At 41.0% G+C, this 22330-nt stretch overlaps 1 protein-coding gene across 4 annotated transcripts in view; it reads left to right on the forward strand.

Annotated features, from left to right (window-relative positions):
• FHL2 (four and a half LIM domains 2) overlaps positions 1-22330 on the forward strand; it is a 134270-nt gene that overhangs the window by 104321 nt on the left and 7619 nt on the right. For all 4 annotated transcript variants that reach the window (XM_073664748.1, XM_073664745.1, XM_073664746.1 and 1 more), the window contains exons 3-5: positions 17536-17710; positions 18011-18180; positions 21828-22014. In XM_073664748.1, the coding sequence (XP_073520849.1) occupies positions 17536-17710; positions 18011-18180; positions 21828-22014 (532 nt within the window). The remainder of the gene's footprint in view (positions 1-17535; positions 17711-18010; positions 18181-21827; positions 22015-22330) is intronic.

The raw sequence follows: 22330 nt of genomic DNA on the forward strand, positions 1-22330 counted from the left end.
AACCTCAACCACGGCATGCAAAGCCATCCACATCCTGTCTCTTCCATATAACTGTGACCTAGTCTCCCGATACATACTTGCACGCAACCTCCAATCCTCACAAGATCTCCTGCTCTACTCCCCTCTAATCTCCTCTTAACACAATCTCATGCAAGATTTCTCCCGTGCATACCCCCTACTCTGGAACTCTCTACCCCAACATATCAGACTCTCGCCTACCATGGAAACCTTCAAAAAGAACCTGAAGACCCACCTCTTCCGACAAGCCTACAACCTGCAGTAAGCATCGTTCCACCTAGCGCACAACTAGCTCTACACCCACCTACTGTATCCTCACCCATTCCTTGTAGACTGTGAGCCCTCGCGGGCAGGGTCCTCGCTCCTCCTGTACCAGTCGCCGTCACGTTTTGTTCAAGATTATTGCAATTGTTTTTGTATGTGTACCCCTTTTTCACATGTAAAGCGCCATGGAATAAATGGCGCTATAACAATAAATAATAATAGGGTTGGAAAGACAGAGGCTTCAGATCTACTTCCTCATTTGCATATCAATTCAAATGCTGATTTCTTAGTAATGGAAGAATGGACTGCAAATGTTAAGGTATTGCTGGACTTGTCTTTGAAAGAGCTACTTGCACATATAAATAGTTTGGAGAGTAAAATCCTGCTGACAGATTCCCTTTAAGAATCTGAAAAATACAACTGTTGTCATATTATTTCCCTTACAGACTGTATCAGAGTAAATAAATGAATTGTTTAACTAATCACTTATGTCTCATTTGGAGATATGAATGATTAGGAGATTTAAGCTACAGGTTTTAATATACACTGCTCAAAAAAATAAAGGGAACACTTAAACAACAGAATATAACTCCAAGTAAATCAAACTTCTGTGAAATCAAACTGTCCACTTCACTTAGGACGCAACACTGATTGATAATCAATTTCACATGCTGTTGTGCAAATAGAATAGACAATAGATGTCAATTATTGGCAATTATCAAGACACCCTCAATAAAGGAGTGGTTCTGCAGGTGGGGACCACAGACCACATCTCAGTATTAATGCTTTCTGGCTGACGTTTTGGTCACTTTTGAATGTTGGTTGTTCTTTTACACTTTTGGTAGCATAAGACGGACTCTACAACCCACAGAAGTTGCTCAGGTAGTGCAGCTCATCCAGGATGGCACATCAATGCGAGCTGTGGCAAGAAGGTTTGCTGTGTCTGTCAGCGTAGTGTCCAGAGGCTGGAGGCGCTACCAGGAGACAGGCCAGTACACCTTGAGACGTGGAGGGGGCCGTAGGAGGGCAACAACCCAGCAGCAGCAACTCCATGAGGGTGGTATGAGGGCCCGACGTCCACAGATGGGGGTTGTGCTCACAGCCCAACACCGTGCAGGACGCTTGGCATTTGCCACAGAACACCAGGATTGGCAAAGTCGCCACTGGCGCCCTGTGCTCTTCACAGATGAAAGCAGGTTCACACTGAGCACATGTGACAGACGTGACAGAGTCTGGAGACGCCGTGGAGAGCGATCTGCTGTTTGCAACATCCTTCAGCATGACCGGTTTGGCAGTGGGTCAGTAATGGTGTGGGGTGGCATTTCTTTGGAGGGCCGCACAGCCCTCCATGTGCTCGCCAGAGGTAGCCTGACTGCCATTAGGTACCGAGATGAGATCCTCAGACACGTGGTGAGACCATATGCTGTTGCAGTTGGCCCTGGGTTCCTCCTAATGCAAGACAATGCCAAACCTCATGTGGCTGGAGTGTGTCAGCAGTTCCTGCAAGATGAAGGCATTGAACCTATGGACTGGCCCCCCCGTTCCCCAGACCGAACCGAACCCGAACACTACGGGGGTGGCTCAACTCTTGTCTCGCTCCATCCACCAACGTCACATTGCACCACAGACTATCCAGGAGTTGGCAGATCCTTTAGTCCAGGTCTGGGAGGAAATCCCACGGGAGACCATCCGCAACCTCATCAGGAGCATGCCCAGGCATTGTAGGGGGTCATACAGGAACGTGGAGGCCACACACAATACTGAACCTCATGTTGACTTGTTTTAAGGACATTACATCAAAGTTGGATCAGCCTGTTGTGTGTTTTACCACTTTAATTTTGGGGGTGGCTCCAAATCCAGGCCTCCATTGGTTAATAAATTTGATTTCCATTGATGATTTTTGTGTGATTTTGTTGTCAGCACATTAAACTTTGTACAGAACAAAGTATTCAATGAGAATATTTCATTCATTCAGATCTAGGATGTGTTATTTGAGTGTTCCCTTTATTTTTTTGAGCTGTGTATTTCATTTTATATACACTGCTCAAAAAATAAAGGGAACACTCAAATAACAGGAAAAAATCCGGAGCATTTCTGCATCGTGGGCACATAGCCTTACTCTTCTTCGTCTATACCTTTGATCTGGCACAGCTCATAATATACAGTAATTCTATGAATTCATTATCTTTCCACCAACTTACTCAACTACTCCATCAACCAATCAATCACTAATAATGCCCTCACAATTTCCCCAATTTAGACAATTGTTGCCTCGGTGCAACCCTTGACCTTGCCCTGTCTTTGATACTGTACATCTAAGTTCTTACCACCTGCTGCCACCTTTAAATTAGAAAAACTTCTTGAATTTTACTTTAAATCAACAAAATTTTAGTTATCTTATCATTTATCTTATAGAATACTACAACAGTCTTTTTTCTAGCCACTTATTCAACACCCTTGCTCCCCTCCAATCTATCCTCAACTATACTGCATGGATAATCCAGCTATCCACTCATTACTCATTTTCTTCTCCCCAATGCGAGTACCTTCACTGCCTATCTCTTACACAGAGAATTCAGGTTAAAATACTATCAATGACTTACAAGGCTGTCCATAACATGTCTCCCCCATACTTCTCTGACCTAAACTCCCGCTACCTCCCCACACATATCCTCTGATCCTCATAAGCCCGCCTTTCTTTCTTCTCCTCTGGTCTGCTTAATCCTCCTCTCTAACCCTTGTGCACAGGACATTCTGATGCTATCTGTTGGGACAGCAAGCAATGATGTCCTGTTCTTCAGACAAGGGAAGGGAAGTCATTGGATGTGCTTTGAAAGACATACTATTACACTCACTTGACTGCTGCAGCCAATCAGAAGCCTAAGGGGTAAGTTAGCCAAAGAATGGAACATCATTCCTATTTGTCCTGGCGGAGAATAAGGAAGTGGCCAGCTTGAGCTCCATAGGGATTAGAGCCGGTAAGTATTTGTCATATTAGGACATTTTTTAGAGATCGGACAACCCCTTTAAAGCGCACCTGTCAGCAAGATTGTGCTTAGTAAACCACATACACTGTCAGGTGGGCACCATTACACTGGGTAAAATTATATCTTTGTTGATGAAATCCGTCCTGTGGTTCTTTTATAATCTTTATTTTAATTTCTGCCATAATGATATGGTCATGCTTCAGGTTGGCCTTTGGAGAGGGCCTATAACTGGTGCTCTGCTTATGTATTCCTATGTCTGCCTTATGGCAGCAATATGACACCACAGGCCGTGCTTGCACAGTAGCATCTCTCGTAAAGCGAGAAATGCTACTGTGCATGCGCGGGCGGTGGGGTCCATTTTGCTGAATGTAAATTTCATGTTTGGCACACAAATTCCACAGGCAGTATTTAAAATAGTAGACAGGTCACTGAAAGCATAGTGACCTGTCAGAAGGCATACATATGAATACATAAGCAGAGCCCCTCCCCAAAGGTCCGCCCTAAAGCACGACCATATCATTATGGCAGAAATGAAAATAAAGATTATAAAAGAACCACTGGACTGATTTCATCAACAAAAGTGCAAATTGTCTCTTCAGAGAGGAAAAGGACTAGAACGCTAGTGCCACCTACAGGAAGTAGCAATCCTAAAAGTCAATAATGACCCTTAACGAGCCTTATCACATGACTTAGAATAAGAGCCAATACCAGAAACTCAATTTGCAGACACTGTGTTTAAAGGCACTGCCCCTCGTCAGTGCAAAGTGTGAGTTCTGGTTTGGCTGGATGAAAGGCGTTAGACCGGTATCTATGGGGTAACATTTCTCCTTGCGGAGAGTAACATGTTAAGCACCTCAGATGAGGAGACTTTTAAAGCTGCAATGCTCCTCTGGGAAATATGCAAATTTTCTCTTCAGAGAGGAAGAGGACTAGAACTCTAGTGCCACCTACAGGAAGTAGCAATCCTAAAAATCAATATTGACCCTTTAATGAGCCTTATCACAAAGGTATCATTTTACTCAGTGTAATGGCGCCCACCTGACAGTGTATGTGTTTTACTGGGCACAATCCTGCTGACAGGTGCGCTTTAAGTTATTATCTACTTATAAGATCTGACTAGATAGCCTGATTAATTCTGCTCTGCTGAAGTTTGAATATTTTGTGCCTCACTTCTCTATTTTCCACATTAGAAATCCCAATTATATAGTTGTTAGGTTCAGGTAAGCCCAAAATTGAAACGCCAGTTTTAGTTGGAGAGACTCGTTAACCACATTCCTTATTTCATCTTCAAACACAAACCTACCATGAAGTTATTAGCCAGATTGGTTATCGTGGAATTTGCAGTGTGAGGTCCACAGTATAATTTACAGCTGTATGCATACAAAGGGGATCATCACTCCATAAAAAAAACAATGTATTTTTTACTGTTTTGACATTTTTGGCAGCAGGATATTACTGCCTAATCCTATTATTAGTTGTTGTTTGTCCATATTTGCAGATGGTAGCCATATAAACTATGACATGAAGTAGATTATAAATGGATGTAAAAAATTCAGGAAAACACAACTTTCAGCAGAAGAAGTCTTGGATTTCTCTTTATTTATTTGAGTTGAAGGATAAATATTATTCTGGACAGTGATTTCAATAAAAACTGAAGCTGAGTAGTGTGTGTATGAGCATATTCCTCTAGAAATGTTCTTGGCTGGTTATTTCTGTTCTCATAGTTTAATGGATTATTCAGGACAATATTTCTTCATCTTAAATAAATAAAGTGAGACTATGTAGCTGCTGATTGCACTGTACAGAACCTGTGTATGCCCAACACTTGCATATACACAATACTCTGGGAGACTAGACAAAGACATTTACAGTCTCAGCATAATATTTTATATTACCTAAGATTAATCATTCTCGTGAAATATTTAAAGGGAATCTGTCACCACACATTTTTGCTACCTAATCTGAGAGCAGCATAATGTAGAGACTGATTCCTGCAATGTGGAATTTATGGGGAATGCTTGCCGTAGTTTTGAGAAATTTAAATAAATAAAGTTTTATTCACAGGAGATACTACTAGACGTAAACCTGCTCATATGTAGTCAGGCCCGGACTGCTAATCTGCCTTATCGGGCAGATGCCTGGTGGGCTGGTCTGTTAGGTCATAAAATGGGCTGCCTGGCTACTGTTGTCAGTGTACCATTGTGTATCAGTGAGTCATGCATTCTGTGTGGAGTCTGAGGTTATCTGCTTATCTACTTATCTTTATGGTAGGTAAATAAACAAATGACTGGACAACTCAGAGGTCTATGAGTTTAGGAGGGCAATCCTGACACAGATTTGACTTTGAAAAGCTAGTCTTGTATATTGTGCACTAATTAATAGCTTCTAATGCCTCTAACTGCAGAGTTTGCTCTGAACAGTTTGTCATTGTCAGAGCAGTCATTCACACAGGTACCATTCCTCCAGTATTCACTGGGAAAATACTAATGTGGTTACAAAATGACAGTGTTCATGAAGCAGAGCTGGGCTATGTTAAGGGGGCAAGGGTTCCAGAAGTGATAAGGTGCCGGGCTGAGACCGTGCAAATCTAAGTACCAGTATATACACACACTGCACAGTACCACTTCTCCTGTCTTCTATATATATATACTGCACTGTAATACTTACTACTTCTCCTGTCCTGTATATATACACTGTACAGTACCGCTCCTCCTGTCCTGTATATATACACTGCACAGCACCACACCTCCTGTCCTGTATATATACAATGCACAGTACCACTGCTCCTGTTCTGTATATATGCACTGCACAGTACCACTCCTCCTGTCCTGTATATATACACTGCACAGTACCACTCCTCCTGTCCTGTATATATACACTGCACAGTACCACTTCTCCTGTCCTGTATATATACTCTGCACAGTACCACTTCTCCTGTCCTGAATATATACACTGCACAGTACAACTTCTGTCCTGTATATATACTGCACAATACCACTCCTCCTGTCCTGTATATATACACTGCACAGTACCACTTCTCCTGTCCTGTATATATACACTGCACAGTACCACTTCTCCTGTTCTGTTGTCAGAGAGGCGTCAATATTGGTTTAGTAATTTCAATATTACTATGGGCAAATAAAAATAAATATTTGAAAACCTGTTTAAATTGATTATCTCAAGTAATCCCCTCTCCTCTGGATAGGGGATAACTGTCCAATCGCTGGAGATCCAACTGTTGGGACCCCCATGATCCCGAGAATCGGAGCTCTGTTGAGCACCATGTAAATAGAGCCGTGGCCGATCATATGCACTGTGGCGCCATTCACATGCGGCTCTTCAAATAACCCATTTTAGGAGAGTGAGGGGCATGACAAAGTAAAGGAAAATTCACTGATCGGGGTAATAAGTGTTAGGGTATGTGCACACGATAAGTAATTGCTGCGGATTGCACGCAGCACACATGTGCTGCGTGCAATCCGCAGTGGCCAGATGTTACAGCATAGTGGATGGGATTTGTAGACATCCCATGTCCACTATGCGTCTCCGTGCACCTGCGGATCACCTGCGGACACATATGTGGCGCGTCTTTCCGGATCGTAGCATGAGAAATTATATCAGTGCAATGTACTGAATGCGGGGAATCCGCATGGTTCAATGAACACATGCGGATTGACCTGCGTGCAGCGCTTTGGACGCAGCATACAGTATGCTGCGTTCAAAGCGCTGCCAATACCGACCGTGTGCACATACCTTTATAGTATGTGAGCTGGTGAGGTTTGTGTGGCAGGGCTGCTTTTTTGACCCAGTCCAGCCCTGCATGTAGTCCTTCATTTTCATGAGCTCTGAAATATCCTGTCCCCCACCACTGATTGTCAGTTTTCTGCCTATGCACAGTGTTCACAGAAAGCTGTCAATAAGTGGCAGGGACGGGGTTATACAGAGCTCAGCATTCAGAGAACCAGAAGACCTGCAGCAATGATTTTATCAAAATGATAGCAAATAGCCCAGTAAATGATACATTGCTGGAATCAGTGTTTCTGCTCCTACATTATGCTACTCTCAGATAGGGTAGCAAAAACCTAGTGACAGATTCCTTTCAAAAGTAGGTACCTTAGTTATCCATTATTATTATAGCACTGCCATATACCATAATGTCAATCAGGGCCGCGACAAGGCGTAGGCAGGGTGGGCACCTGCCTAGGGAGCTACCTCCTGCTCACCCGTGGGGGGCGCACTTTGAAAAAAAAGTTGCTGAATGCCTGCCGCCGTCCATCACCTTCCTCCGGCCGCAGGCATTCAGCACAGTGATGGCTGGGTCACGGGCACACAGTGAAGCAGTGTCAGTCACTGACACCACTCACACCTCTCTCTGCCTGCGCCCTAGACATCGCTGCATCCCTTCACTCAATTGTATTCACATCTGTCAGACGTGAATACAATTGCTGTGTGCACCACCCGGGACAGGAGCAGAGGAGCTGTAATCAGCTCCCTGCTCCGCCAGGATCTCCAGCAAGACGCAGGCCACTTCCGGCCTGCGCCTTGTTGGAGACAGCAGTGCATGCAGGGGACATTGGGTGACGCAATTGAGTGACGTCATTGCGCCATCCAGCATCCACTGCTGCACTTCACAGAAGAGGAGATGTGGATGGGAGCTGGGATTAGGAGTATAAGCTTTTTTTATTTTTATTTTAATTCTTATATTACTGTGCAGGGGGGAATAAAATAAGGGGCTGTGCAGAGGGAGGGAATGAAATGAGGGGCTGTGCAGAGGGAGGGAATGAAATGAGGGGCTGTGCAGAAAAGGTGGAAATAAAATGAGAGGCTGTGCAAATAGGGATAAAATAAGGGGCTGTGCAGATGGGGGAATAAAAGGAGGGGCTTTGTAGATGAGGGAGAATAAAATGAGAGGCTGTGCAGATGGGGGGAGTAAAATGAGGGGCTGTGCAGACGAGGGGGAATAAAATGAGGGGCTGTACAGGGAGGCATAAAATGAGGGGCTATGCAGAGGGACATGAAATGAGAGGTAGTGGGGGGGGGATGAGGGGCTGTGCGGGGGCCAGGAAATTAATGGCTGTGCATTTGGGCCATGAAATGATGGGCTGTGAAGGGGGGACAGAAAAGTATATGAGGAGCTTTAGTAACCATACTGTATATGGGACTGTGGAGGTCATTATACTGGGGACTATGGTGACCATACTGGATAGGCGGCTGTGGTGAATATCATACTGTTTGGGGTAATGTTTGTGTGACCATCATACTGTGTAGGGGGACAGTGTAAGGAGTGGTTACAGCTTGAAGAGGGCAGCATGGTGGGCAGTATGGTGGTTCTGGTGACATATTCATGTACTGTTGGAGGTTGAAGTCAAGTACTGATGGTGGGTCTGTTGATGTATTCATGCACTGATGATGGATCTAGTGATGTATTCATGTACTAATGGTGGTTCTCTTGACATATTCATGTACTGATGGGGTTCTGGTGACATATTCATGTACTGATGGTGGTTCTGGTGACATACTTCTTTACTGATGATGTCTCTGGTGCCATATTCATGTACTATTGATGGCTCTGTTGCACTAATTATTTACTGATGATGATTTTGGCTTTGTAGTCATGTACTGATAATGGTTATGATGATGAATATAGAATCACTAGAATTCTCATCACTACATGAATACAGCACCAGAACAACCATCACTAAATGAATATGTCACCAGAACCGGAATATATCACCAGAACCATCATCAGTTTTATGCAAACTGTATTTGCCGCATGACAGAAGCAAAAAACATCAGACATATCCCTTATTTATGATGGGGGGCTGTTTTTTTTCCATTAGGGTATCTGCCAAATGCTGGACTCCTTAATTGAAACCAAACTGCCCCGATTATAGTTACGCATTATTAGTTTCTATGACTATCCTTGGGTTCTACATTTAAAATATAGGATGTCAGGAATGAATATCGCTAATTTTTCCCCTGTATTGTGTAAATGGTCCGTAAAAAAAGATTGATTTTGAATCTAACTTTGAAATTGCACTCCCTGTTAAGTCATATCGCTAAAGTACCCCATTTTTTTTACTTTTGATGACCATTTTTTTTTAAATGGTAACAATTTTTTATTGGAAGTGGTTATCAGAGTTTGCTACCTAACCCATCGGAGGGAAAGGGGGTAGGGTGTCCTATTACCTTAGTCTCTGAGCCATTCCTTTGCTTTGTGGTTGGGGGGGAGCCGATGGCTTCATTTGCCTAAGGCACCAAAATACCTTGTCCCTGATGTTAATATATACATAGAATGTATGCACTTACTGATGTCTTGTTTGTGCTAATCGCACAGGAGTAAAATTGTTTCTAGGTGCTGTAGGGATTCACTCTCTCTGGTAGGCATTAGGCCTTAGGCAGCGTTCACAAAGACAATGTGGTTTGGTCAAAACAGATGCAGTTTTATTGCTTTCATAAAACTCCAAGGGATACAAAACCAAAAACAGCCTCTACTGGGCACAAAGGTGTAACAGCAAAGAAAAAGATCATTTAGCATGGCACATATATGACAGAGTGGACTCGTCCGAACAGGTTACAGTTCTTTCTCCCAGAGCAAACTTCATACACAGAAGAGGCCGAGCTCCAGCAGCTTCCAGTGCAAAAACAGAAGTATTCAACTCTGAGCATAGTTCACACTGAGCAGGCTGCAGCTTCCATACATTTCTCTGCAGCTCAGACACATAGACAGCTCAGCTTTCCTAGCTGACCCATGCAATCTCCATACAGAGGGACTCTGGCTTGTCTCTCTCCCACCTATAGCTCACATTTTGGCTGGACACTCACCAGCAGCACACTCCACTCTGCTTCATTCAGCAGACTGACACACATAGTGAACACAGGCCCTGGTTCTTAGTTAAAGCAAGTCAGGTGTATCTAATGAAGACCTGCAGTGCTAGGATCTTACTCTAGCATACCTGGCTTGCTACAGTGCCCACCTCATTTGCTAAATCTAAGCCAACACATTTTCTATACATTTGAATAGAAATGTGGCCACATCTCCACAAATAAAAATGCGGAGAGGCAGGAATTCCTGGGCCCCCAGTCACCTAATCGGTGCGATTCCTAAAGATACTTTTATGGTATAGCATATCCTGGAAGTAAAAAGTGCACACGCAGTGTTCATAATGGGACCCAATACTGAATCTACGTTCAGTTTTACCACAAAATCTTGCAGTTTATCAACTGATTGTAAATGGCTGCTTGATTTTCCGCAAATAAAAATCAGTTTGATGAAAAACTGTGTGGCAATTAACAATCATTTTGAAAACTATGCCTTTTAGTGTTGAAAGAGCATGTCAGTGAGGTTTGTGGCTGCACTGAAGTTGCGCCTTTGTCAGACATGTGAACTCACCATTATAAAAGGTCCTTTGCGAAAGGCAATTTGTGGAAAAGACTACAACTCCTAGCGGGTCTTGCAGGTCTGCAATTGTCAGGGCATGCTGGGAATTATATTTCCCCATGGAGGAGCAAGTGATGACAAGAATTTTAAAATGAATTTATTTTTTCTTACCTTGAAGGAGAGAGAGTGCACATTTTTTTCAATGTTAGCCTTGCCTCAGACTTACCATCTTGGGACCCCCCTCAGAAGCCTGGTGTCTGGATAAGGGCTCGCCTAGCTCTATGAGTCGAAATACATGCTCACGCCAGACAGCCGCAGGTCTGAAGCAGCAGCAAAAAGCTGAAATATGATAGTTGGGGAAGGGGCCCTGTGGCTATAAGTAGAGATCTTGGGAGGAAGCATGCTGGGTCTTCAGCTACTGCTCCTTATTGTCATCTCAGCCAGTTTATGCATGTATAAAATAATACACTGCTGAAAAAAAATAAAGGGAACAGTCAAATAACACATCCTAGATCTGCATGAATGAAATATTCTCATTGAATACTTTGTTCTGTACAAAGTTGAATGTGCTGACAACAAAATCACACAAAAATCATCAATAAGAAATCAAATTTATTAACCAATGGAGGCCTGGATTTGGAGTCACCCCCAAAATTAAAGTGGAAAAACACTACAGGATGATCCAACTTTGATGTAATGTCCTTAAAACAAGTCAAAATGAGGCTCAGTATTGTGTGTGGCCTCCACGTGCCTGTATGACCTCCCTACAATGCCAGGGCATGCTCCTGATGAGGTTGTGGATGGTCTCCTGTGGGATCTCCTCCCAGACCTGGACCAAAGCATCCGCCAACTCCTGGACAGTCTGTGGTGCAACGCGACGTTGGTGGATGGAGCGAGACATGATGTCCCAGATGTGCTCAATTGGATTCAGGTCTGGGTAACGGGTGGGCCAGTCCATAGGTTCAATGCCTTCATCTTGTAGGAACTGCTGACACACTCCAGCCTCATGAGGTCTGGCATTGTCCTGCATTAAGAGGAACCCAGGGCCAACCGCACCAGCATATGGTCTCACAAGGGGTCTGAGGATCTCATCTCGGTACCTAATGGCAGTCAGGCTACCTCTGGCGAGCACATGGAGGGCTGTGTGGCCCTCCAAAGAAATGCCAGAGAACACCAGGATCGGCAAAGTCGCCACTGGCGCCCTGTGCTCTTCACAGATGAAAGCAAGTTCACACTGAGCACATGTGACAGACGTGACAGAGTCTGGAGACGCCGTGGAGAGCCATCTGCTGCCTGAAATATCCTCCAGCATGACCGGTTTGGCAGTGGGTCAGTAATGGTGTGGGGTGTATATTGGGTAGTTTCTCAAAATAATAATGATTGCTGTATGCTGCTTCTGTCTGTGTATAGGGCATCAAGTGGCCTTGACTAGCACTGCACATGTAGTGGGGGTGACGGTCTAAGGCAGAATTCCTGCACAGGGGCCGCCCGCGGGATTTACCTGCTCGTCTGTGGGTCAGTCGAACAACATATAAACATGGATATCAAAGCTTCTTCTTGTAAATATTACGTCATAATCAGTAGTAAATTTTCACTCTCAAAGATTCATTAAGACGGCAGTGTCGTGGTCTGTATTCTGGGAGGCAAGACCTGGTCCATATTTGTTGGGAACTTTAGAAGATACTACAAAACCCCAAGGGTATGTGCACACGTCTTTTTCAGGTGGGAACGCTCCATAACAAGCCTGAAAAAGCTCTAAATAAATGTTGAAGCGAATGAACATGTACATTTCAAGGTAAAAAAGACTTTCTGTGCATATGTTTAGTCTTTTGAGCTTATTTTATCAACCTCACGTTTGTAAAGACGCCAAGTGATTAAAAGAAGTGACCTGACTATTTTTCAAGTGGCTTCAACTTGGATGCCTCTCACTATTTTATAAATACAAGTAAAGAAAAAAAAACACCATCACCTAAAAAAAGAGACCAATAAGCAACCAAAGAAGATGCTTCAGGAAAAACAGCACCAACATTTTTCAGAAGCATCTTCTGAATGATGGGTTTGCCAGCGTCTAAAAAAACCTTTGTGTGGAAAAAATAGAAAAAAAAGTTTGACTAAGACAATGTTCGCACGGGGAAAAAAATTTTTTTTCCCTGCTGGGTTTTTTCTGCAAGTGTCTGCATCATCATATGCAATAACCAATGCACTTTATTATTGCATTTTTACTATGCTTTTCTGGATGAGTTTCTCCCTTTTTATGCAGTTTTGGTTTAGATATGTTGCTGCTTTTTTTTTAAACATTGTGATGCTGGACTTAAAAAAAAAACACAATTGCGGTTTTTATATGCATTTTGTTAGGTTCCCCATAAACACTATAGAGAAAATGCTTCAAAAAAGAAGAGTTCAATAGCATCTTTAAATGCACAGTGGGCATGAGTTTTCATGAAATCATATCCACTCTGCCTGGACTAGATAACACAACAGATTGTCTTTACAAAAAACACAGCAGAAAAAAAACACAGTGTTTAGGCTACGTGGGAACATGGACTAATGTAGGGAAATCATTTTCCACTTATTTGAGAGGTTGTATCTACCTTTCCAGTCCCAAATTAGACATGATGCATCTAGAAGAAAAATTTGCACAAAGTGCTTATAAATATGGAGCCAAGCTTGAAAGATATTTTCTTACAGCAGTGTACAAATTGCAAACTTTAGTAATCTACAGTGGTCATTTATATGAACACTATGTCCCAAATTCATCAAATTGTTTATGCTAGATAACACACTTTGAAAAATTGCAACATTTTTGCACAATGTGAGGTTTGCTAATTTTTTTGCGAGCTCTGCCAAAATGGGTGGTGCTGGGGCAGGACTGAGGCGGAACCAGAGTTAGATTGTGGTGAGGTGCACACAGAGGTACATGCCACTTTTGAAGGTAACCTGTCACCATAACAATGCAGGCTAATCTGCAGGCATCATGTTATAGAGCAGGAGGAGTGGTGTAGATTGATATATTGTTTTGTGAGAAAATAGTCAGTATAACCTGTGTTTTCCTCAGTTAAACATCTGCTCTTTCTGGGATTTTTGGTCCAGTGGGCGGTCCTATCAGTGACTGACAGGGTCCCTTTAAGACACTCCAGATTCGTTTCGAGAAATGCGCCTCTCAATGAGTCAGACACCTATGACCCCTTGTCAAAAGCTGACGTGAACAACGCCGGTCTTCATGAATTGATGTTGTATGTCTGCAGACGTATGATGTTTGCGTAGGACGTATATGTAAAAAATGCATGGAAGCATTTGTCATATGTCGAACTACATTTGTCTGAATTTTGACACATGTATCATCTATGTCCTTCTATGTCCATCTACATCTATTATAGCTTTTTTTTTAAAGTATACTATATTTTTCTTTTCTCATTCGACTTTTAATGGTAAAGATTGGAAAATGTTTATGTTTTTGACATATTGAGATGTACTGCTAAACACTTCTATATGTTTTCCAATGAGAATAGTGGATAAATAATGTATACATCTTTCAAATGTTTATTGGTGACCAAAAATACGTGGTCAACTTTGTATGTCCAAAAAACTCCAATATGACATAAATCTGAGAAAACATAGTCAAAAGAACATTTTTTTAGTACATCTTACCCATTTTAGTCTATAAAAAAACCTACATATGTGACACATAAACTAAATTGTTTGTAAAATATAACATTTATTTAATCAATAGAAATGATAAATTGGGAGTTTGCAGTCAGTACTTGGGTGGATGGAAATAAAAATTTACAATAAAGACATTTTATCATTAGACCCCTTTAAGAAATTATGCAAATATAAAGTCACTTGGAAATAGATATGTAGTAAATTATTGCCTCCCAATTTACTTTGGCTATGTAATTTACCATGCAAATAGACAGCGTGTCTGAAACTCTTAACAGATCAGGATGACAATCAGAGTGTCAGATATTAAAAGTAAAACACCCCTGTAGTTTGTCTGCTAAATAGTCATAATTAAAAAAAATTATAATAATCTTATTCATGTGAGGAGTTGAACTCTGACACTGTAGTTTCAGAGACTAACGCCTTGCCATTACACTATCCAGTCAAATGATAGTAGCTGGCAGCTTTTCTTGTCTTATGAGATCAACCATGAAAATACTCAGGGTGACTAAAAGTCATTATGATTCTGATTCTGATGTTTGAAGAAAGTCACACATCAGACTCACACATCATTTGAATTTGGCTTGCTTGCAGTCTGTGTATATGTCCCAATGAGTTTTAGACAAGTTTGCACTGAATATCATATAACCAAATAGAACTCCAAGGTTTTTACAACTAAGTTAATAGCTTAGTGGTTAGTGCACTGGCTTTGGGACACAGGATTTTGGGTTCAAGTCCCATCAGCGAACAGTTACTTTTTTTTTATTATTATTACAGTTGTAAAAGTCACTCGTCAGAATCACTCATGTCAAAATCACTCCTCAGAATCACTCATGTCAGAATCACTCATGTCAGAATCACTCATCAAAATCACTCGTCAGAATCACTCGTCAGAATCACTCGTCAGTATCACTTGTCAGAATCACTCGTCAAAATCACTTGTGAGAATCAGTTCTCAGACAGGGTATTTAGCCTCAAACTGACATCATTCTGATGTTTGATTTTGATATCTGATCATGTCCTAAAATGGACACTGTACTGGTGCAAGCAATTACCTTCATAAGTCACATGAAGTCACTTTCTCAAGCCACTGTAACATTTTATTGATGTTTAATATCTACCGGAATTAAGAATATTCCTTACTGGACTGCTAGAGATTCCTCCACATTGGGAAATATCCTGTGTGAAGTCATTGTATTATTTATGTAGAGAATTATTGCTCATGCTAGCCTTGCCAAGTTTTCTGCAGAATCTGCATTATGTAATGTGACAGATTTATTCAGATCATGTGATCTGGCAGCTCTTAGTAAAATACAAAAAAAAGAGAACTTCTTAATTTTTTGATGATGTGATAAATAAATGATGATTGATTTTGAAATAAGTTTGGCAGTTTTGTGAACGGCATGAAATATATAATGTAGTAACTGAGCACAGGTGAAAATCTGCTACTTCCAGTGGTATTAAAAATCAAACTCCGCCTGGTAGACAAAATGTTATCTGCTGAGTCTCCCCTGCCCCCTTCAAATCTGTAATTGCAGATTAATAAGTGAATATCATAGAAACTGAGGAGTCAGCACTGATGGGGATTATTCACTGTCTGATTTTTGGTCAAGAAGAACTGGGAAAGCCAACAGTCCTTTCATGTGTAGTAGCATGGACTCAAGGGGATGACACTGACATTCTGCAACAGCTGTTACCACTGTTGGACTGAGGTGACAAAGACCCACCAATAACTGGCTCTGGAGGACCACTGTTCAGCTACATGCAAATATTACATTACCCTAATTCCCAAATTTGCCTATGATTCTCTATAATAATAAATTGGGTGGTTTGTTAAATGAATGATGAGATCCTACTTTTGTTTGTACATAGAGAATCATGTGTGTTGTGCCAACTACTGCTCATATAGGAAGATCGGATCCTACTCGTGCACAGAGGCCCACCAGGAGATTCACCGGTTTCCCTGTTGGCTAGTCCAAGCCTGGTTGTTAATAAGTCATGAAAATACCTGTTAAATGTTAGGACATAGAAAGATATGCCTTAACAGTTCCCTGTGCACAGGCATAAGGGAATTACATACAACAATATTTCATTACCTTAGTTAAAAAAAAAAAGAAAAAACAACTAAAAAAAATTATGAAATTTATGTTAAAGTTCTCTAATGGGGCTGAAAAAAGTGCTGAAATATTAAATACAGTTTAAAAAAAAAAAGATTGCGTTTCTAAAAAAAAGTTGGAGAGTTGCCAAACAATCAGATTGACTTTTTAATTTTTTAAAAAAAAGGTATAAAAAACTAAAACTGGATGTGATTTTTTTGGTTTTTATCGGCATCGGTTTTTGTTGCTTTTAGCTAAATTACAGTGGTGAGAATACAGAGAAGAGGAAAAATGAAAAATAATTCTGTGAAATTTAAAGTGGTGTTTCTTATTTTGTAATGCTAACATGTGAAATAACATTACCACTGGTGGGTGTTTGATTGCTAAGACCCCCTCTGGCCTGAAGAACCAAAAGACATGGGTCTCCTCACCCTCAGCATTTTCCGTGCACAGCTGCACTCCAAGCCACCCACTTTATAGGGAACTGAAACACGTCCCATTTAAATGGACAGAGCCGTGTTATGTCTTTCATCTGGAAATCATTGAAATGCACAAATGTGCTGTGTCCTCCACTGAGAAGGACACTCATTGGAGCTGCTCGCCCCAATGACTAATTGATAGGTCCATACTTAAGGACTGTACGTTATTATAGTAGAATAAGTGGATATTTGAATATGTGTTGTGTGAACCAAACAACATTGATAAAGGAGTTGTATCAACTTTGCAAGTTATCCCCTATTTATAGAATAGGAAGTAACTTCCTGATTGTTGGGGTTCTGGACAAGGGGGAACACATCATTCCCAAGAATGGGGTCTTTGGAGAACCCTGTCTGAAGGGAGCAGAGGTCAAGCATGCTCATTTCAACTCCATTCATTCTCTATAAGATTGACGGAGATGACCAAATGTTCTTGACTTTCGGCTGCAGTCCCATACAGAAAAGTGACATTGTACATGATCAACCTTAACTTCATTCACATGGAGTTCTCCAGAGCCCAAATACTAATATTAGTGGTGATCCCAGGGGTTAGACCCCCAGCAATCAGGGATATGGGGTAAACTCCAAACTTGGTACAACTGCCTTAAAATACAAGACTATATTAATCAATGTATGACCTACTAATGTTTCAGGATCTCTCATACAAGGATCGCCACTGGCATGAAGCCTGTTTTCACTGCTTCCAGTGCAAGCGCTCATTGGTGGATAAACCATTTGCTGCAAAGGATGAGCATCTCATTTGTACTGAATGTTACTCTAATGAATATTCCTCCAAGTGCAATGAATGCAAGAAAACAATTATGCCAGGTTAGTTCATTTTGGGGGATTTGTAAGAGGATGGAAAGAAAAAGGAATTTTGTTCACTATTCCTATATTTCTATTTTCACTACTATTAAGTGCTAATACTTGTAACTGCTTTAACTACCTAGTCTTTTAATACTATTTTATAATGTAGCATTGAGTATATTTTATCAAGAATGATCAAAAATATTAGATTTGTTTGTGTCTCTTCACTCTGTATTTTTGCACATTTTGTTTCTCTCTGGGCTAATATAATAGTTCTATTCCTGGCAGTGAGGAGCTAAACATTTTTTTATTGCCATACAGGAACACGCAAGATGGAATACAAGGGGAACAGCTGGCATGAGACTTGTTTTATTTGTGCCCGATGCCAGCAGCCGATTGGAACAAAAAGCTTCATCCCCAAAGAAAACCAAAACTTTTGTGTGCCATGTTATGAAAAGCAGTTTGCAATGCACTGCGTCCAGTGTAAAAAAGTAGGTGATCAAAATCCCCACAGTATGTCTGTCTTTCCAGCAGTTTATTAGTAAAAAGTAATAAACTGTGTCTCCTTAAGGAGTCGCTCACACTGGTGCATAACATGGCCGAGTGCTATCCGATGTTTTATCAGACAGCACTCGGGTCAATGTTATACTATGGGGCAGTGCAGATCTGCTATTTTTTTCTCATGCCAATTCTGCATGAGAAAACAATCGCAGCATACTGCGAATGGGCTCGAAACTTGGATCATGGGCACCCGAATCTATGGGTGCTTGTCAATCATCAGACTGCACTCAAATATCAGTGCAGTCCAATGTACGCGATCAGAGACAATGGAGAAGATGGAGAAATTAAGTTCTCCATCTTCTCCGTACCTGTGATACGATTCTTTCATACGAGAGATTCGGATCACAGTAAGGAGCCACTCGGCTCACATTCTGACAGAGTTTGATCCGATGGTCATTAGTAATTGGCCCAATTCTCTCGCATGAGAGAAAATATGGCAGTGTGAGTGAGCCCTTAAAGAGAACCTGTCAGCAGGATTTAGCAATATAAAGTAAAGGTATGGTCATAATGGTGTTGCTATACTGATTAAATTGATACATTTTGTGAATCAATCCGATCTGTGGTTCTTATTTAATCAGGATTTGAAATTTTCTTCTAATGATATTTCAGTATAGAAGGGTAGGACTGTGGGTAGGGTCTTCTTTTCCTGTTCCGGCCCCTCCATCTGCCTCCACGGTTTCAATGGCAGGTCACTGTTTCTTCAGTAACCTGCCTCCTATTTGAAATTTCAAGCTAGCATGGGTGGCGCGTGCGCAGTTTGATTTAACGGCTGGTCTTCAATAAAATGGCATATGCGCAGATCGAGATCTCAGTTCAATGAAGCCTTCATTAATTTCAAGATTTAGATCACCTGCAGATTAACCCCATACCTGCAGGTTAATAATGTTTGGGGACATGACAGGTTCCCTTTCATTTTGGCAATGTTACTCAGATGGAGCATGAGGAAATAATGATGGTCGATATTTGGCTCCAGAGTGACAGTTTCCCATCATTATATAAGATTTATTAAGAATATTCAAATATTGTTGAAAAGATGTCAAGCATGTCAGGACTTGCTGAGCATCAAACTGATAAAAATTCCATATACTTACCAAGTTCTCTATTATTTCCGTTCTTGGGAATGCTGGGTGGGAGTTGTAATGGTTGCCATTAGGATTGTTGTGCAGGTTTCCCAATTTCCTGAATGGCAAAGCAGGGAATATATCACAGCTGAACTAGACAGATTAGCTATTCAGGAATCTAGTAATTCTTGGAAATAACATCTGGGAGCTGTAACATTTGTTGTCAACGGGCGTTTAATGAAACACATATGACTTAGTAAAAGCTCAAGAGATTTTTTTTTTACCAGCTTTATAGAAGAGGACAATATAAAGAATAACTAAACTTTTATTTTATTTTTTTAATAATTTTGTCCATCTTGGAAAGTTAAGAAATTTTGTAAATCACTTTGGGAATTTGTCTTCATTCCTGTAAAAAAAAATGCATGTCAGTGGCTTCCAAAGCCATTCTTTTCCCTAGTTTATTTGGGAGTACAGATGATGCCAGTGAAAGAGTCAACTTGGCATCTGTGTCTCACAATAGCTGCATTTACACTGGCCAATAATCGATTCTAATGCTAACGACCCATCATTCATGATAATTGTGTAATGTGAGTGGGTTGAGCAAGTTTACGTGTCAATAAACAATCCTTCATGGTGTATGAAATTGAATAGGAAACCAAAGAAAAACTTTGTTCAACTTTAGAACGTTGTGTTTTATAAATGGAGATTGTTGACTTGTCTTAAGGCAATAAATAGCTCAGCAGCTTGTGGAGCATTGGAAACAGTACATGTTCGTGATTAGCAAAACATTTTCCACTTCACTAATTCGATTTCATTTTCTTGTACAGTATTAACAGAGATGTTTGTACAATACTTTATGAATTCATGTAATCGAAATAAATAGTGTCACTTAGACCTTATTGAGACGTCTGTTTTTTTGACGCCTATGAAAAACGGACCGAGTTTCATCAGTTTTCTTCACTGATGAAAAAAAGTGTCTCCACCTTCTCATATCAGTAAGTGAAAACGGACAGCACACGGTTGGCATCCGAATCCTGATTTTTTTTTCACAGACCCATAGACTTGCATTGCCAATTTTGATCCAACACTCTGATCAATATCTGACATGTCTTCGCAATTTTTCACAGGCCACATGGTTGGAGTAAAAATATTGAACATGTGAACAGCCCCGTAGACCATAATAGGTACGAGTGCTATCCATGAAAAAAACAGATAGCACTCATACATGAAAAATTGACGTGTGAATGAGCTCTTGTGGGATTTGAGCATTGAACACACCTATACTTCAGATTATCTGTCTGTGTGATCACAGTGCACAATGTTTGATGTTATGATCACTATTCAAACATTTTATTCACGATTGTCTTCCTATATAAATACTTGCCTGACAAAGTTTACTAATCGTGAGTTTTGATTGCATCGTTCATCATTTAAACGATTATCTACTCATGTAAACAAATCTTGAAGGGGTTATTCTGGACTTTTACAATAAAGGGGTATTTCCATCTCCAAGATCCTTTCCCAATATGTAGTAGGTGTAATAATACTAATATTAGCAAATACCTCCAATTAGAAGTGTAGTGTAGTTTTTCTGATTCACTATGTCTCTTTCCTCATGTGCAGGCATTGCAGGACCTTAGGTATCCATGGTTACGACCACTGATATAGTGACAGTTAGTTAGCCAGGTGCTAGTGGTCGTAACCATGGATATCTAAGCTACTGCAATGACCTGCACATGATGAAAGAGATATAGCAAATCAGAAAAACTATACTACATTTCTAATTGGAAGTATTTACTAATATTATTAACACACCTACTACATATTGGGATAGGATCTTGGAGATGGGACTACCCCTTTAATGGTCTACCCTTAGGATAGGTCATGAATATCTGATCAGTGAATGTGCGACACCTGACACCCCCTCGGAGCTTAGTGATTCGGATAGGGGCGGATGTGCTGTACCAGGCCGCAGCCACTATACCATTGATGGAGCTGTGCTGTGTAGTTTTGCAACTGAGCACATTGGGAACAAATGATCAGCAGAGGCGCCAGGTTTCACACCCCTACTGATCAGATATTAATGACCTATCCTAAGGATAGGCCATTAATGTAAAAGTCCTGGACAACCCTTTTAAATATGGAGACAAGCTGCTGCAGGAGATTGTTTTGATAAGCACAACACTCAGAGGAGGAGACAGGCATTGACCTTTTCACTGCCAGCATCTGTACTCCAAATGATTACGTTCTGGTATCAATGCAGCTAAAGGCAAACAGATTGTGGAAAAGGAGGGTTTTGGAAGCCACTAACGTGATTCATTCACAGGAATGAAGACTAATCCCCTAATAAATAAATTTGCAAAGTTTCATAACATTCTGGACAAAAAAATATATATAAATGTTTAGTTACTCTTTAAAGTCTTGTTTTTAAACCATTTCATATCTTCAAGGCAATTAAAACATTTATTTCCAAAAGCTAAAATGAAATCTGATATCAACTCTTTTTTTCATTCAAGGCCATCACAACAGGAGGTGTCACCTATCGGGATCAGCCCTGGCATAAGGAGTGTTTTATTTGTACGGGCTGCAAGAAACCATTGTCTGGGCAAAGATTCACTTCCCGGGATGAGTTTGCTTATTGCCTGAATTGCTTCTGCAATTTGTATGCCAAGAAATGTGCTGGATGCACCAGTCCCATAAGTGGTACATATACATAATGTTTTTTTATATTTAGTATATTATATCTGACATTAAAAACATTGGCCACTACTTTTATAACGATGACCTATGTTTAAGATAAGTACTGAATATAAGATGATTGGGGGTCCAGCATCTGGCACTTCCACCAATCAGCTGTGATTAGCCCTGCCAGTAGACACAGTATTCAGCGGGCACTAAACAGTGTATGGAGCTGTTGTATTCCACTCCATGCCAAGATGATTACAGCTGATACGTGGAAGTGTCAAGTGTCAAACAAACCCTGATCTAACCTATACTTTAAAAAAGTACTGAGATGTAT

The sequence above is a fragment of the Phyllobates terribilis genome, unplaced genomic scaffold (assembly GCF_046119375.1).
Source record: "Phyllobates terribilis strain yellow unplaced genomic scaffold, ASM4611937v1 Scaffold_2__4_contigs__length_985480577, whole genome shotgun sequence".
Taxonomy (NCBI): Eukaryota; Metazoa; Chordata; class Amphibia; order Anura; family Dendrobatidae; genus Phyllobates; species Phyllobates terribilis.